Genomic DNA, 19,145 nt, shown 5'->3' on the forward strand with positions numbered 1-19,145 from the left:
ATTCATTCACATAGCTTAGGGATCATTCTAAGTGAACAAAAAATGTTGAGATTGCTAGAGAATTGGTCTTGCATGCTTATTCTTTGCACTTGTATATGAAATGTTGAGTTGGTTCTCCTATAGGAATGTTATGATTTTCCCACCTTTGGGTACGTGTATAAGAATGTAGCTATTACCTTATTAAGAGGTTTTACGAGTGGCTAATTAGTCTTTGGCCTTCTTAAAAGTCTTGAGTTCAAGCATGGTTAGATACCTACCATAATTACCAAATCCTTCCATCTAACCTCTCACCCAACAAACATAAATATTTTATTCAATGCGCATCCCATTTCACTCTCCTTTATAACACACTTTACCATAGGGCTTACGACAACATTTTGTGAAGTTTAAAGTCAGATGAAGCAAAAACCTATTAATCAAAATTCATGATGGTATTTGTGCAGTTTATACAAGTAGCATGGTTCTATTGAATATAAGAACATGATACTAGTGGCCTATCATGGAACAAGATACCTATTAACATGTTAGAAAGTGTATTTCATGTCAAGACTTTAACTCAAGCTTTTCAACTGATCATCACTTCATGGCCTTTTCCTACATGGGGCCACAATCTTATTGGAAATTTTATCTGTTTCTTCCAATGGCCATTATCTCATCATTATTGCAATTGAATATTTCACTGTGAAGATATTAAGAATTCCTATCACATGTGTAAAACAAGTTTCTAACTTTATTCTTAGATAGTGTAAAGGTTTTTTGGTATCTTTTTCCTTTCCTTGCTATCTTCTTGGATCCTATACTCTCCCTCTTCCTATATTTAGAGTGCTTAGTCTACTACTGTCTTTTCATGTCTCTCTGCTCTTGATATCTCATCCCGATGATGGATCATGAAGCTTGATCCGAAATGTTGATGATAAAATAATTGTGCATAATCAGTTCTAGAAATCTATTACAAATTCTCAACCACCAGATTCATTGTTATAGTATCGTTGTTACAATTGTTATATGAGACTAAATGTTTTTAATCTCTTGAAATCATACCAACGTCTACTGCATCAGAGACATAATGCATGTAGAAGAGCTAGAGAGTTGAGTTTGGTTGTCTTGTTTTGAAGAATCAAAAAATATATAAATTAAGATAAAAAATGGATAAATTTTTTTTGTTGGCTCCACATCATTGTTGCTAAGTTAGAATCAAGAGCATACAAGTTGGCTGTGCAAGAGGGCCAAGATTTGGAGGAGCTGGTGAACATTGTGAACCTCAAAATAGTAGAGAGAAAAATTGTTGGGTTGTGAAAACAAATTCTTTGCCACCCACACATGTCATTTGTAATACTTGACATTCATTATCCATAATCATCTCTTAAGTTTTTGAGGCAAGTTTAATCCTGCTGTCTTGTTCATTCTATTTCAATTCTTTCCCATGGCCTATCATAAGCATATTACATTTATCCACCATCTCTTTTTGAATTAGGTGACAACTTTATAAAGTCCCAACTCATGCTTTAGGAAGCACCTAGATTCGTTTTAGTTTGCATTGTTGGCATCGTGATGTGCAATCTTTGATGGCATAATTCCTAGAAGTCAAAAGCACTTCAATAATATGTTAACAAGCAAAACATTGGAAATATCATTGCATATGAGCTTCACACACAACACTTGGAGATCACCATCACTATCACCATGCTCAACACCTTGGTTTTAAATTTGGCAAATCTTTTGTGTTTTTCTTTGTTCTTTTACATATTGCTTGATTATATGTTATTATACATGTAAATTTTCTTCCCACAACATACCTCACCAAGGTTGTCATGGTCCATTATATCATGATTTGTCTACTACAGCCTTTATTTTGTATTTATGAGTTAGTTCTTCATGCGTAAGGCATAATAGCTGGTGCAGGAGCACCTAGGGATAAAGGTGAGACCCTAATGCATTTTTGGTTTGTAAATTGTCTAACCAACCATTCATGAAATAAGGACTAGGAATAAAGTCCCAAGGTAAGTTTAGGGGGTTTGAATAGGTAGGATTTGGAATGTGTGTCAAGTTTTTGTCAATTAGGTCCTGATAGGCAAAAGTTGCTTAGAATTGCTCAATAAGGCAAAATGTGGCAAAAGGGCCTAAAAGGGGGCAAGATGTGTTAAAAAGTGGCACTTAGGTGTTGTAGGTTCATTTCTAAAGTTTGATAACAAACTGGTCAAGTTTGAAGGCTCAACTTGCAAAACTGCGGAAGTTGTCAAAAAGTTGCATTGACAACTTTGCAATTTTTGCAAAATTGCATAGCAACTTTTTGCACAGTTTTGAAGAACGAACTACATGGGTAGTTATGGATCAAACCAAGGGCCAAGATGGAGGAAGGAGCCTACTTAAACACCTTCCAACTCATTTCTAGGGGTTGGATGCTAAGTTGTACGGACAATACATTCTGAAGGAGAGATTTGTGTGATAGAAAATGTGGTTTGAAGGATTGAATAAAGAAAGTGGATTGAATAACCTACTATTTTGAATTAGATAGCGTCTTGGGATCATGTTTTGAATCTGTGCATAGTTATTTCAGTCTCAAGCATTCACTTTATAATGTTTTAAAAATTGCATAAGTTTTGTATTCCTGCTGTCCAATTTTGTGTTACCAATATTCAAATGGCTATGGCTTGAACTTCCTTGGTCAAAACACCGTGGCTCTTGGAACTCAAGCAATAGCCCCTATAAAGAATGTATATAATGATTTTGGGGTCTGTGCAAGTCAAGTAGGTAATTTTTCAAGCGAGCCCTAGGCAAGCAGTGTAGGCTTAGCAAGATGCAATGAAAGGTTGAATTGAAGTTTTGGTGATAATAGTGGATTGGCACGTGCCAATCTTGTTTAGGCAATGAAGGAGTAGGATGTTAAGGGTTCATAACTTAGAGGAGGAGGTTGGAAGTGGAGTTTGAAACCATTGGTAGAAGAATCATTGTCATTGCCTTTGAAACCCTTAAAATGAGGGCTTTCTGAAGCTGTAATGTACGATCATCATAGAGACCTAAGACCTGGAAAATCTTCAAGCTTGGGTCATTAGGAAGCAAAGCTCTGAAGGCACCAAGTGGCCTTGTTGAGAGCTTTTGGGAGTTATAGCTTGTTCCTTGTTTTTAGGAGGGCTAATAGGGGCTCTTATGGCTACAAGGGCAAATAGGGCAATTTGGAGTTGTGGGTGTGTGAAACTTCAAAGAATGATGCAAAATGGTAGGAAATATGTCGAGAACCTCGTAATGATGGTTCAAACTATAATGTCCCTTTTTTCTGGGACATTATAATTCTGTGTTGCCGGCTCACTTCGCCTAGGTTTCGAGGGCGAAAAAGTTCTTTACGGGGTTTAGTTTGAGATTTGGCCTAGACATTTCTAGTTTCGGACCCATCAGAGCAGTTCTGGCAAGTTGTCTAGATACTTACTATTTTTAGTAAGTAAACAGAGCTCAGAATTCTTGGTATCTCGGTGTTGGTTTGGAAGTCTCTCGCCGAGAGCTTTCCAACGAGCTATTGCACATGCTTATCCGAGTTCATTTGATCAGCTATTTTGATGCTTGATGATTATATGGTTTACTAAGTGACTTTTAAAGTTCATTTAACTTGTCACTTTATTTTAAAAAGGTACTATGTTCACTTAAGTGACTAAAGGACAAAAAGGGTGCTTTATCCCACAGCTCTTAAAAGAGCGTGCGTCACATTGGGAAAAGTGATAAAGGTACAACAGGCTCCACATGGCTCCACATGGGAAGTTATGAAGATTATAAAATTTTTAAAATAAATATTAATCTGGGAGCTGGAAACAGTGATTGGTTATCTCTTCGATAACGCAAACCCTTGAAGAAGCATTTGGAGGTCAGACACAAACCTAGCCTTCTTACAGGTTTTATCTACATTTGCCAATCTGACTATTATTTCTATTTATAAGATTGGATTATCTGGATTATTGCATGTTATTATATTGCTATTATATAATACAGTAACGTATTTGGCGGTTATTTGTGTTAACTCCAGGTTTATATATGTACTGCTGAATATTAGAGGAATAAAACAAACTTTTTTTGAGTTTTCTTGTATGCAAATCTAGTGGTTACAAATTGATTAAAGTTCTGGAATTTATATCAAATATTAGCTTTCTATTTGGTTTTAAATCTGCACTTTTATATCAAGGGTTTTTAGTAAAATATCCAGAAAGGGATAATTCAATGGTATTAGAGCTGGTTTTCCTTCCAGCTTGTGTACTTTTTTCAGCAAATAAATTACAAGGATGGAAGAAATAAAAGAAAAGGGAGGGAACCATTTTGTAGTATTTAGATTTCAAAATTACAACTTGTGAGATTGTGTGAGAACTATGAGAAGAGTTTCCAAAAGATCCAGGCTTCTAAGAACAAAAACTCTTAGAGGTTGAATGCTTACACTTGTGAGATACCACCCAAAGGAAATTCTACAAATTATTTAATTCGCAGTTCAATTGGAGAAGAATATTGTTAAGAATCAGGGAAATCACTGGACAAAATTAATACAGCAGGTACTAGATTCGGTTGGGGAGTTTGGAAAAATCTGAACACTGTCATTTGGTAACCAGCCACACTCAAGAGCCAATATTATCAGATCTCTTTCTGGACATCACGGTGTAATTCTTCCACACAGAAATTGGTATAATTTTCCCTTGTTGTAGATCAGGTGATATCTAGGTTGTTAGTGAAAATCAAAAGTTGTTTTAGCATCCAGACCACTAGCATTGAGCCGTTCAACCTCAGAACATTAATTATTGATTCCTAGCTTGTACGTGGGAACATGACAACAGTCAGCTCAAGTTTGGGGTGAAGAGAAGTTGTCGCCGTTCAACAGAATCGGTTCTTTCTCTGCCAGTAGATTTCCAATCGCCAAGAGATACAGTGGTTGATAGGTTACATCCAGCATTGGAGGAGTGGTCTCCATCATTCCCAGACCACGACAATAGGGTGTCGGAAATTGCAAGGAGTCTAGAAGGTTAGTATTTTGGCATTCGAATGTTGGTAGTGGAGATACTTTCCAAAATTTTAGTATTTTCATTTTTAGATACCATGAATTAAGGGAGCAGCAATCTGCAAGCAATAGACCTCTCAAGACAAATACGGGTGGCTGTCTATGTAAGTGAATCCACCTTGCAAGATTTTTGGCATTTGGTGTTGATGTTTCTTCCTTAACAGCGATACTACATAAACATTGTGGGCTTGAGAACATTCCCATAAGAGCAGATTATACTCAGAGATTACTGATACAGGTTGGGTTGCTTTTGCAAATGCTGAAGAATAGTGGCACGTGAACAACTACAGGAGTATATCGTGGGCATCACAGTCGCCAATCTATTAGGACATCTGCACTGGGTCGGAGGGTAAGGTTGAGCATTCACGGCATAAATTTTGGGCCATCATAGTGAGGAATGCATGCTCCAGTACAGGTCATTATCATTCTGCCAGCACACAGGGAGAGTAGATTAAAGTGGTAGTTGACTAGTTGGTCAGATGCCTGGATGGGTGAAGTAAAGAATTCTCCTATAGATTCGATTTCTTAAATGATGTTCTTCTGTGGTACAAGTCTGTACATGCTTCCCATTTATCTTGCTTGCTGCAAGTACTGGATAATATTATTGAAACTACAATGATTTCTCAAAACCATAGTTAAAGATTATTAATTTATTACCTTGACTGTAAGCCATTTATATGAAGTTCCAAGCTAATTATTCTAGCCTCAAAGTGCTTGGAGTCATAGTTGACAACAGCATTGGCCTTCACTTACTTCACAGGTTGTGCCGACAACTTCTCACAGTACGGGTGATAGAAGACACAATGAATAGGCGACATGTTAGTCGGATACTAGGCAATGCAGTCGGGTTGAGAGTTTGGTGCATCCACAAATTCCTGTAGCGGTATTCTCCATTGTTACGGGTTTGTCCTTCATATTCCCCCCCTTGCATTATACATACTAAGCATTGCTAATACGGAAGGTTCCGTCATCTTGTTTGTTGTGCATAGTTTTTAGTCTCATTGATGCACTGTCATGAATGGATGGTCATGATTATTAAGCATGGTTACCAGGAGACCCGTCTCCCCCCTAAAAGTGGCGTCTCGGAGACCGAGACGCGTCTCGGAGACTTTTCGCGTCTCCGGAGACCTCAAAAAAGGTTGGAGACTTCATGACGAAGTCTCCTGAAGTCTCCCCGTCTCCTAATCCAAAAAGTGAAGTCTCCCTGAAGTCTCCTGATATAATATAAATGTAAAATATAATATTAAATAATTTTATATATTTTAGCCCTCATTTAAATGTTTTTAATGCAAAAATCTAAGGTACTATATGAATTCCGTAACAATTGCTTGGTGATGTACGTCACCTACAGGAACACGATACAAGTCTAAGACAACATATTGGAAGCTGTACAGGATTGCAGTAAAGATCCCAAATCACATAAATTTATGCGGCTGAGGAATTAGGGTGCAAAAACTGTTGTTAGTGCATTAGAAGATAGTATTACGTATGTTACAGAAATCTGATATGCAAATGCTTGATAATAGTATTATTCCTCATGAAAACCAAGCATCTATTTGCTAATAAAGACTCAGTGATAACAGTGATAGACTAGAGGTTTTATGTATGTTAACATGAATGTATTTGGTCCCATATTTCTGTTTTTTCAAGAGGATATCATGTTTCAGTTTGATGTATAAGTCGTATTTATTATTCGTACCTGTTTATCTGCTGTTGGCAATATCCTAGTACCAATATAGGAATCTTTGTTAGTTGAATCTATGTAATTGGAAAAAAAACACTATTACAAAATGATTTACTCCCTTTTAAACTAAGCAATCCTAACTCTTAGTTAGAAAATAGAAATCCTAAGTGTGTCTCTATGCATGCATCAATGTTGAATAATTCAATAATTTTCACAAATTTTTTGTAGCAATGCCAATTTGTCAGGTTTTAAAATCTATTTCAGTAGTGTACTTCTGTATCTAACCGCTTATTATTATTATATCTTTGACAGTTTGACTCTATGAATCTATTTTAATTTTTAATGTGACAACACTAGTATTTTTAATTTATTATTTACTTTAGTCTTTTAGTCTTACGGTATTACTATTTTGAAATTTTGAAATTTTGTATTTACTTTTAGTATTAGACTCTTTAAGTTTAAACTATTAAAAAATTATTTAAAAAAAAAAAAAAAAAAAAAATTGCCGTCTCCAAGTACCCCCATCTCCTATTTGAAAAATTGCCGTACCGGTACCAGTACCAGTACCGGAGACCTCAAAGTCTCCCCGTCTCCCGGTGACCTTGTTATTAAGTTTTAATCCCAGAGTATTGTTGTTGGTTAAATATGTCAATTCATAATGCTTAATTCCAAGCAGTAGCTCAGATTATTTCCAGAATATTTCTATATTGATGGAGTTAAGGTTGCATGACAATTGTTTGATAAAATATCTCAATTTCAGAACAGCATTCTATGGTCGGTTTTAGTAAAGATGTGGTATTGGGATAACTGTTTGAGAAGCAAAGTTGAAGACTCCACCTACAACAGATACTCAAATTCAGTAGCTTGGCATACTAGAAAGATATATCTGTAATGATGAAAGAAGTGAAGAGCAAAGGGCAAGTCAAAGATCCTTATGAATGTAAAATTGAAGGAGATTGTACGATGGTTATAACAAATTCTCGTAAAAGCTTCAAAATGAATTTCCTTTCATTATGTGGACTTTTAGCTAGAGCTGCAAAACAAGACGGATATAATAAGAAACAAATACTATGAATTGGCTCGAGATCTCCTTGCAAAGGACAATTACAAAAAATTGCATAGGGAAGATATCAATCAACTTGATAGTAGTACTAATAATGGCACAAGTATACTAACAAGTAATTGGGAGACAGAAGTATCTTATGGAGCTATTTACACTATGAGCATATTGATGGCCCAGGTAGAAGAGTTGACCAAACTGCCAATGTTGGCAACTCCCCATCTTATTTAGATATGGAAAACACCAGCATCTTATTTGGTGACATGAAAATTAACTTGGATGAATTTTATGGTGATACTAGGTTGGAAATTATGTCAAATATTGAGGAGAAGCAAATGGACCGCAATGTTGGCAGGATAGATGATTTAGCACATGTTGAGTTGAAGGACATATCTGAAAATGTTGTCTCCCTAGGTGATGAAAAATCAAAAGATTCTATGGAGAATAGGCCACTTGTGTTCGAAGGAGATGGTCAAAAACCATTATCACTCCTTAACTTATTGGATATGCTTTTGGTCAAATAGGACAAGATTGTCCAAGTGTTGACATGGATGGATGATTCTTCCAATTTGATTGAGGATCTCATGCGGAAGATTGTGATAGAAGAGAGGCATGCGAATGTATGTGGTGTCACAAGTCCTCTTTTACATACTATTTTTGGAACTTTGGAATTGATAAAATATGAGTACTTGCAACTATTAATGGATAGAGATCTAGCAATAAAATTTGGGAAGGACAAGGAGAGTGAGGTAGATGAGATATACCTTCAATTGAGTTTAACACATTACTCCATCCACAAAGCTGAAAATCAAACGAGTGGGGCAGCCACTTATGAAGAAGATAACCGTGGTTCAAGGGCACAAGAAATCACACAAATCATTGAAGAAATTCATAAAGTGGGTAGATGTGAAGGCAAACAATGTAATTCAATCACGTGTTCTCCGTTTGAGACTTTCCATGATAAGAAAATTTCTATGGACCAGCAAGTTGATGAGTCTGGAAATTCTGATTTTTATGACAGCAGTTGTACATTTTCACATGAGCACATGGTTAGTGATACAACAAGTGAGGATAATTCAGAGATTTCAATTAATGGTGAACCTTCCTTTTATGAAGACTTTGACATGAGCGAGGGTACTTATGGTGGAATAGGAAGTTCAGATTTATCTTTGGCTTGATTTGAGGAAATTTTCAGCTTACCCAGAGATTTATCACCCAGCTCTTATGAGATGGCCACGGCCTACTTGTTGATTAGTGATTTTTCTTGTTGGTATATTCTAGTAATCAATGAATTGCCTGTGTATGTTAGTAATATTTTCATTGATTCTATTTGGTCATCAAGGGTCAATGAGTTATTTGCAGATGAGTGGGGAGAACACATGTTATCCTACATTCCACATGAGATGTCTTCATTTTTTATTCAACAGTATATTGAATACAGTGTTAGCATTCATGATGTGGGTGATTCACCAACCACTTTTTCCTTTAGCCAGGATCATGTTGATTGGGTGATCGGGAATCCAGGTGTTAATAATATCTTACATCTGGTGGATTATGTTGTGTTGTTATACAGTCACAAGGTCATGATCTGTGTGTTTCAGCCTTCTGACATATCAGAGTTCCAAAGATTAGGATTACTATGTTTTCACCAGGGTGATATAGTGGTTGAGTTAGATTGGCCAGATCCGTCATTGTCATTGGAACATATATTGCAGGAGTGATACAGTGGTATAGGAGCTGGTTAGTGGTGTCTCAGACAGTGCACGAGTTCTCACTTGGGATCCAAGTGAAGCATCCCTATGTATTGTTTTTTATCAGAGAGTTTGTTGGAGAGTTTGGTTGCTATCATCTTGGGTTGGATATTGGTATATTGTTGAGCTCCCATCTTCACTTGACAGTAGAGACTCGCAAAGTCACTCATTGAGTGAGGCATTCATGCTAACTGAGGGTATTGGCACGCAAGGCAGCAACGCATGGCAGTTGGTGTCCCTTTATGGTGAGACTTGGGATCCTGGCATTCAGTTATTTGGCATATTGATCCCTATTGTACTATTTCACCATTCTGAATTTGGGAAGATGCATGTTGGGGTCCTGGCATTTGATTTCTACAAGTTTGAGTGGATTGCTTGAGGGCAAGCAATCTTTGAGAAGGGAAGCTTTGTAATGTCCCATTTTTCTGGGACATTATAATTCTGTGTTGTCGGCTCACTTCGCCTAGGTTCCGGGGGCGAAAAAGTTCTTTGCGGGGTTCAATTTGAGATTTGGCCTAGATATTTCTAGTTTCAGATCCATCAGAGCAGTTTTGGCAGGTTGTTCTGATACTTATTATTTTTAGTAAGTAAAAAGAGTTCATAATTCTTGGTATCTCAGTTTTGGTTTGGAAGCCTCTCGTTGAGAGCTTTCCAACCAGCTATTGCACGTGCTTATCCGAGTTCATTTGGTCAGCTATTTTGATGCCTGATGATTATATAGTTTACGAAGTAAGTTTCCTTAAAAGTTCATTTAACTTGTCACTTTATTTTAAGAAGGTATTATGTTCACTTAAGTGACTAAAGGACAAAAAAGGTGCTTTATCTCACATTGCTTAAAAGAGCATACATCACATCAGGAAAAGTGATAAAGGTACAATAGGCTCCACATGGGAAGTTATGAAGATTATAATATTTAAAACAAATATTAATCTGGGCGCTGGAAACCATGACTGGTTATCTCTTCAAGGACGCAAACCCTTGAAGAAGCATTTGGAGGTTGGACGCAAACTTAGCCTTCTTACAGCTTTTATCTACATTTGCCAATTTGACTGTTATTTCTGTTTATAAGATTGGATTATCTAGATTGTTGCATGTTATTGTATTGTTGTTATATAATACAGTAACGTATTTGTCGGTTATTTGTGTTAACTCCTGGTTTATATATGTACTTCTGAATATTAGAGGAATAAAACAAACTTTTTTTAGTTTTCTTGTATGCAAATCTGCTAGTTACAAATCGATTAAAGTTCTGGAATTTATATCAAATATTAGCTTTATGTTCAATTTTAAATCTGTACGTTTATATCAAGGGTTGTTAGTAAAATATCCGAAAAGGGATATTTCACAAACTTGATTTTGGCCTTTTTGGTGCACCTGGTGGAATCTTGGCACACTAGGTCAAATAGTGCTTAGTTGGTGAACTAAAGGTAGAGGATGGAAACTTGAATTGTTGCCTGAGTTTCTAGGTGAAAGGGGATTGGGAAGGAGTCCTCAAGGTTGGGGTTTGGAATAGTAACCCTAAGTAGGCTAGGAGTAGCCTTGGTAGAGCAAGAAAGCTCTAAAGTTAAGAAGCTCCCCATCAATAGCATTATGGTTTGTCCATATCATTGTGCATCTTGCCCCATGTCAAAGTAAACACTAAGTTGCTTAACACATTTGGAGCTTCAAGATTACTAGCATGCACATCTTCATATTTCACTTCATCTCCATGATTCGCATTTTGGGATCCCACTTATGTCCTTTATATTCTTGCTTTTTTGCAAGGGGAAACATCTCCCTTATCCACTCCATTGCTCAATCCTAGTGCTTGTGGCATTCTATTTTGTGCTTCGGAGCATCTTACTATATTTTCTTTGAAATTCTATTGCCTCTTTTAATCACAATGCCAATTTTAGAAAGGGGTAAATGGTAACAGCTCAATTCCACCACTTCTAAAATAATTAATTAATTTCATCCACAATTCACTCCACTAGTTGAATCCATATCACTAAATATAGAAAATTGAAATATCAAATCTATTTATGTTCCATTATCTAAAATATATAAAGTCTATTTACATCTCATGATTAAAAGTTTAATCAGTTATAGCCTCTCACTAGTTTGAATCAAATAAATCCACTCTCACCTGCTTCAATAAAAAATTCAGTGAAGTCATCTCATCTAAGACCAATAAAACAAATTGACCTCATCCATTCACAATAATTAAATAAATATAAGTTCAATTTTAAAGGACTCCTTGCACATGATCCAGTTGCCAAGTGCATTTCCACTATCCATCCATCATTTAAACTCAACCATTCACATTCTTATTCAAGCACACAAATTAAGCCCTCAATCCTCCAGCTATAGCCCACACATACATAAAGATCATCATATAAGAGCACATCAAGCATCAAGGTTACATACACCCATATCAAGCATAAACGTACAAGTAGAAGCTATCAAAATCTTGAAGACATTTAGAGCAATTAGATTACCTAATCCATTGGCAATCTACTCAACAAAAGAGATTTTTATGCTCAATCTGAGGGCATTTTGTTTGATTTATAATGAGGATTTAAAATGACTTTAATTTTTTGCTTTATATTCTAGAGCTAACATTGATGCCCTCCCTATGTCTTTTTACTTTGTAATTCACAACTCTAGAGATTCCTTGTTGGAAGATGTCGCTTGCAGGAGCTAATCCTGTTAAAGCCCTCTATTATTTTATTCATTACAGGGAGAGTTATGGGATTCTTTTGATTGTATATTTTGGCCTAGAGTTAATACTATACATGGTGAAGCAAATTTTCATGCTTTTGGTTTGATGCTTAAAATTTTTATTTGTATTTCTTTATATTGATCTTGATTATATTATTGTCTCAATCGGGATTATTGGATTTGGAGTATAAATGGCTGTCTATTGAACTACGAATCAATTTTAAAACCAAAAATTAAACATTTTTGCTATAGCTTTACCTTTTTCAATATTTTTTGTTATAACTGGTGCTTGCTCAGCTATGTACTGCTTCCTTTGATGTAATTTATTAGGTAGTAATAATCAGAAATGGAAGGGAATCTTGTTTTACTGCAAGAGTAGCTGACTGAAATGTTTGGCTCATTTTCCGTAGACTTGACTGATATTTGTACTATTACTTTGGATATGCTTTCCAATATGTATTGAAATTGTGACTGCACCAGGGACACTGGCGATTTCCTGCTGGAAAAGAAATTCAAGGCTATGCATATATATTGACACATCCTGGGACTCCATCAGTCTTCTATGATCACTTGTTTTCACATAACTATGATAGAATTGGTGCTCTTGTTGCTTTAAGAAAGCGTGCAAAAATCCACTGTCGCAGTAAGGTAAGGAGCCATTACATAAAATATATGCTACAGCTGTATAGTTTCTGAGCTGGATTCAGTCTCCATTGACTAATATATATTTCCTACATTTGTATATTTGTTTTGTTTCTTCATTTGCAACCTATGCTTATGTAGATTCTTTACAAGTAGCATCTGGGTTTTGCCTTCCTGCAGGTTCGTATAGAAAAGGCAGAGAAAGACGTTTATGCAGCAAACATTGATGATAAGGTAACAATGAAGATTGGCCCTGGGCACTATCAACCCCCAGATGGTTCCAGAAGATGGATTTTGGCAACTGAGGGCCAAGACTACAAGGTTTGGGAGGCATTGTCATAATTTCTTACGCTACGAGAAGCCAATTCTTGTGGAAAGACTGGTAATTAAGACCTCTGGTCTACTAGGATATATATATTTGTTAAGGTACAATGTTAGTATGAAGAGTTGAGCTAAGCATACTATGAACTTCAAATATTTATTGTAAATGAGTTGTGCCATCAAGGGATAATCCAATTAGGTTAAGAGGCAGGATGATAAATGCAATATTTCTAGTGAACCGAGTTGTGCCATCAAGAGACAATCCAGTTAGGTTTAAAGGTAGGGTGCTGGTAAATTCAAATATTTCTAGTAAATGGGTTGTGCCATCAAGGGACAATCCACTTAGTTTTGGAGGCAGAATGGAGACAAATTCAAATATTTAAAGGAAATGAGTTGTGCCACGGGGGATAATCCAAGTAGGTACTTTTATACAGTTTCCATTTTAAGGGAAGAGTTCTGCTGAAGGCACTCCCCTTGCCATAAAATTGTATGTATTATAGGTAATAATGATGTAACAAATTTGTAATCACATCCTTTCATCTACCTTTTTGCTTGTAGTTATCCCGTTGAAGAATTATTGGCATTGAAGTATTGTCCTCCAAGACATGGACAATACACGAGCACGTTTAATTTATTGAGTGACAATATTGTCCTCCAAGACATGGAGGATACACGAGCACTTTTTTTTCGTTGAGTGACAATCACTAATAAAAGCTCTATCCATATTATGTCTCAGCCTGAGGCTATTGTTTAGATGGAGAATTGTGATCTTGTAAAACGGGTTCGTTTGTTTTGGAAAATCATTTCCTAGTGGATCCCATGGGCTCCACGAAACTGTCATAAAGAGAATTGTCCTACTGTTGTTAGCTTTCAATTTGTTTCATTGCTGATTTAAAAAATAAAACAATGTTATGCTTTTACCATATCAACTCTGAAGATGATGCAGAAAATAGTGTTATTTTTTCTAAAAATATAAATAGATATTTGTTATTTTGCCCCTCATATAAAAGGTTACACAATAGAAAGTTTGGAATCTGAATATTTAACTTGATAGCATGCTTAAGTAAGTTTGTGTTTAGGGGAGCCTTTGATTTCTTATGATAAAATCTAAGTGAGAGTTCAAGCGATTTTTTATTTATTTTATGTTTAAGTGATATATATTTATATATGTCAATGGGTCCTTGGTCTATTGGTGAAATTGAATGGCTTACAAAGAGCCACCAGGGATCAAGTCTTGTTGAGTGCAAGGTCCGAAGACATCGTAAGGGATGAGGTTGGGATTGTGCCCTGGGCGAATTTGGTAGGGTGGATGCTCATGCATGGGCCTATATTGGGTACCTAAAACTTGTTTGTGGATGACCTCCATCAATATATATATATATATATATATATATATATATATATATATATATATATATATATATATATATATTCAAAACTATTATTAAATTTAGTTTAAAATAAATAGAAAATAAAATTGTAAAAAAAAAGGTGCAATGTAGTATAAATGGAAGCAAATAAGAAAGTCATGACAAAACACTTCCACAAGAAAAATTGAGAACATGTTTTTTAAGAAAATCTCAATTTAATCACATACTTAAAAATATATTTATTTCTAATTGCTAAATGGCGATGCTTTTATGAATTATGTACATTTATAATTAGGAGTGTTATTCCATTGACCTACACTACAACCCATATACTTCAGCCAAAAAGTACTTGGAAGTTGTTGAAAGAATCCTTCATAGGTAGTCTTGTAAGTATACATGGATGTTAGATGTGGAGTTTAGATATTAAACTATTATGCTCATTGTCCTACCAAATCTTCTTTTGGCACTTGAACACTTGATCTAAAGCAGCAACACCATTTGAAATTGAGGGCACCCAAGTTCTAGACCTTTTTCCTCATAGGGCTACATTTTCTATCAAATTTGATTATTAGATCATCTTCCAAACATTCTTCTAAATTTATCTTCCAATTTGATCACATTTTTTCACTTTCTTAGCTCTAATTTTGAGCTCTCATTGTGGGTCCATGTGTTCTTAAATTAGTGACAATTAGTTAGGTTGTGATAATTATCCATCTTCCAATCCTTTCACCATTATATATTTGTTCCAAGGAATATTGATCTATTTAATGTCGTACCTCCTCAAGGGTAAGATTCCAATCCTTCAAAAGGTTATTTATTAGGAAGAAGGTGGTTGAGTTGCTTCTCTCTTATTATCTTTCTTATTCACACAAGAGAATGGACCTTGTACTTGCCTGCATTTCAATAATTATTATAATAGTTGTTGGTTCATTGCCAATATTTTTTACAATATCATATGAATAATTGTAATTGTAATGTTGTTGGTTATTATGAATAATTACTCGTGATTGATTCAAATGTATTCTTTGGATTTAAAACATAACCAATCATGTGATGCCATATCAATGCACCAATAAAACATGACTTGCACAAGCATGGTGAGTCTTTTTGGATATCTTGGCAAAAAGTGTGTTCATGTGGCATTCTATTTCATGATATAGTTGTCAAATGTTTGTTATAAGTAGGGGACCTTCCAAGCAAGTTGCTACATGAAAAGTTGGGAGTGATTTGAAATTTTCCACTTAGGATTTTGGGATTGGGTCCTTTTCCCTACATGGTTTGATAAATCTTAAGCTTGCTTGAACTCACAATCACTATTTTTTATTCAATTTTAGAAGGTAAGTGTCTTCTATATATGGCAACTTGTCCTCAAAGATAGTCAATTCAAGTGAAGTCATATCATGTCTCCAACTTGAAAAATGTTACTTCATATATTTATTCTTATGAGTAATGCTTCATTTAAAACTTGTTGAGAAGGTTTTAACACCAACACAAAATAAAATATACAAAGTATATTACATTTTTTCTTGAAGGTAATCTCAAATGCTATTAGGTATGATCAAATGAGACAACCACAAGGTACCTAATGTTAGGTCTTGATTATGCTTGGATAGCTTAGTGGATAAATGTGTAAGTTCTGGTTGCACAATGACTCACACAATTGTTTTTGAATAGAAAACATAATTACTCCTCACTACAAGATTTCACTAATATATCTCTTATGAAGTAAATTGAAAAAAGGATAAAAGCGGTTTAGAAAGAGTCAATCATGCTATAAATTAATGAAGAGTCATTATATTCAATTGTTGAAACTCACTAAACTAGATTATGCTTCACCAAGTCAATGCAACTACATGGAATCGGTGCTATCTTCTAAGATGACATGAACGGTTTTTAGATTGCCAAGCATTCGTCAAATCCATACTATATGCAATAATGATAAATAAACTTAACAATTGAACTAAATTGCATTAACAAGTTTCGAATAATCATGAATTGCAACATGCATCAACAAGTTGTAAATGGTATGAACATAGAAATTTTAGTAGAACCATGTACACCTACACAAATAAACACATTATTTTCACCAAGTCAATGAGAAATTTGCATTCATTTCATCAGCGTTTAAGTAATAATTTATAAAATCCTTCTTACAAGATAAGGAAAGACGAGTCTTTTATCATTTTATAGAGATTTCTATGATTATAACTTTCTTGAATATCACACCATGATACCATTATTTGATCTTCTTCGTATGTTTGATCTTTATGATCGTCATTAGTTTTGCTTCTTTTATTGTCAATAAGGCTTTAAAGTAATCATATGATTGTGATATAACATCATCAAGTTCTCTACAATGATTTTACATTCTCAAGGTGATGTTCACAAGTTACATATCTCTCAATGAGTGCAGCCATTATGTCACCTCCTTTAATTATTGTATCCAACTATTCAATAGTATCTGAAGCTAGATATCATGGATTCAACTTTCTCCATTGAATGTTGATAGAGAACCATAGGAGGGGTGAAGGTTCCTTCTACCTATTGAATTGGCTCCAAGACATGTTTCAAATATGTTGTTTCTCCTTATGTACGAGCCTTATACTTCCTTTTCACCTACTCTTTATGTTTCATCCTCCTAATTATCACCTCTATATTATCTTGCGTATCATCTTAAATTGTAAGCACATGTGTGCTCTACAATTTAATGGTTGTTTTGCACCCTCCTTAATGTATTTGCATTATACATTTGCATAATAACATTTTATAATAACATTTAATTCACAACTAATTCAATTTCCCCCTCTCATTGGTTTTAAAGTCGAGGTAGGAGTTAATCTATATGCATCCTCTTTTACTTTTCCCTCTTAACTTGTGCAAAAACTTAGGTATAATCTAATTTCTATTTATCCTCTATTTTTCCTCCAATCACAAAATTCATTTCACTCTTGGATGCTATCTTGGAAAATTCAAGATTTGAATGCATTTGTGATCATTTTTTCCACTTATCTTTCTAATTCTTCCCGAACCACTCAACATCTCTTGAACCCCACAATTGTATCTTGAAATTAACATCTTCTAGGTATAAGTCACAACCTATATTGATATAGGTTGAACCTAGTTTGACCTACACCCCAAGATTTAAATTTTTATGGTTGTGTGGCCAATGCAAGATTTTTTAATCTTTTCATACCCAATGAGGTTGGCCATCACAAATTTGAAACCTAAAATCACTATAATCATTTTGAGTTAACTAGACATGATCAAGCAAAGTGTCCATCCCAATTTGACAACAAACAATGAAAAAGTGGAAGTCTTGGCTTGAAGTTATCAATTGAAGCAAGGGGTGATCATTGGTGATTTCTCTTTAAGGATTTCAATCAAGTATCTCAATCAAGCATTCAAGACATCATATCTACATTGTGGAGTTGTAAATAGATTGTGAGGATGGTTACGTGTACTTTTCCCCTTGGGCTCTTGGTATGATTTCCTTGAAGAAATTTGACTATGCCTCGTTACTTAATATTTACATAATTGCATACATTCAAGCACAAATATTGATTGCATCAACATGTTAGGCTTTCACTCTGTAATCATCCTAAAATGTGATGATCAACTAGAAGCCCTATTTGCTCAAATTCAATCAAATCAATCCTAATTATATCAATCATGTTACTAGCATAATTCATCAAATATCAATTTTAATTATGTTGACTCAATTACTAACATAATTTATCAAATTCATCAATTAAATCTCGAATCAAATGATCAATTCTCATCAAATAATCTCATAACAAGCATTAATTACCTAGCACATTTAATTAAATTAAAAGATTAAATGCACTTCGCTAAGTAATTAAATAAAAGTGAATTATTAAATCCCACTTAAAGATATGTCATCTTGAAGGAGGCAAATGGACAATAGGTGGTTACATGGACCAGTGAGGGTGAATCACATCAATCACTCCATGTTGCATCTTAAACCTCCCTCAACTTTGAATCTTAACCCTCTATTTAACCTCAATTCCTATAAATAAGATAAACTTGAAGCTCAAATGACCCTCATTCTTAGATTTGCATTGTTACTATAGTGAATTTCTAACTCATTTGTATTGTATTTGCTCAATTCATTGTAATTGTCTCATAAGTGCTTTCAATTTGGTAAATGAACATAGGATTTGGACTCATTTCTCATGAATTGTTGAATCTCTCATGTTAGGCATGTATTGTCACTAATTAGGGACTCAATTCTTAGGGCAATTCAGCTCTTGATCATACTCTTCCTAATTAGAGAGAAATAGGATGGCTTTGTTAGGGTTTTTGTGCAATTTCATGGATATATTTCATGTGTTAACCCCCGACATTGTAATGTCTTATTGAAGTGTGGTTTTGCAAGTATACACATTCTTGACACACACACTCTTTAGGGTTACATCTTGGCATTTTACATTTACATTACTAGTTAATTTGCATTCTAGACATACAATCTAGAGACATGAGCATTATCACATTTTTACATTTTTTCAACAACTATCTGTAGAGGTGGAGATCACCAAAGTGGGGGTTGACCAAGGTAAACCTTGTATAGCCA

The 19,145-nt window shown here is 34.9% G+C and overlaps 1 protein-coding gene across 2 annotated transcripts in view; it reads left to right on the plus strand.

Annotated features, from left to right (window-relative positions):
- AMY3 (alpha-amylase-like 3) overlaps positions 1-14,107 on the plus strand; it is a 165,476-nt gene extending 151,369 nt beyond the window's left edge. For both annotated transcript variants that reach the window (XM_089789321.1, XM_089789322.1), the window contains exons 12-13: positions 12,702-12,869; positions 13,044-14,107. In XM_089789321.1, coding sequence (XP_089645447.1) covers positions 12,702-12,869; positions 13,044-13,205 — 330 coding nt within the window. In that variant the 3' untranslated portion in view covers positions 13,206-14,107. The remainder of the gene's footprint in view (positions 1-12,701; positions 12,870-13,043) is intronic.
- Positions 14,108-19,145: the final 5,038 nt, after the last annotated feature.

This window comes from Cupressus sempervirens, chromosome 6 (assembly GCF_028749045.1).
Source record: "Cupressus sempervirens isolate cs-2001-9-10 chromosome 6, ASM2874904v1, whole genome shotgun sequence".
Lineage (NCBI taxonomy): Eukaryota > Viridiplantae > Streptophyta > Pinopsida > Cupressales > Cupressaceae > Cupressus > Cupressus sempervirens.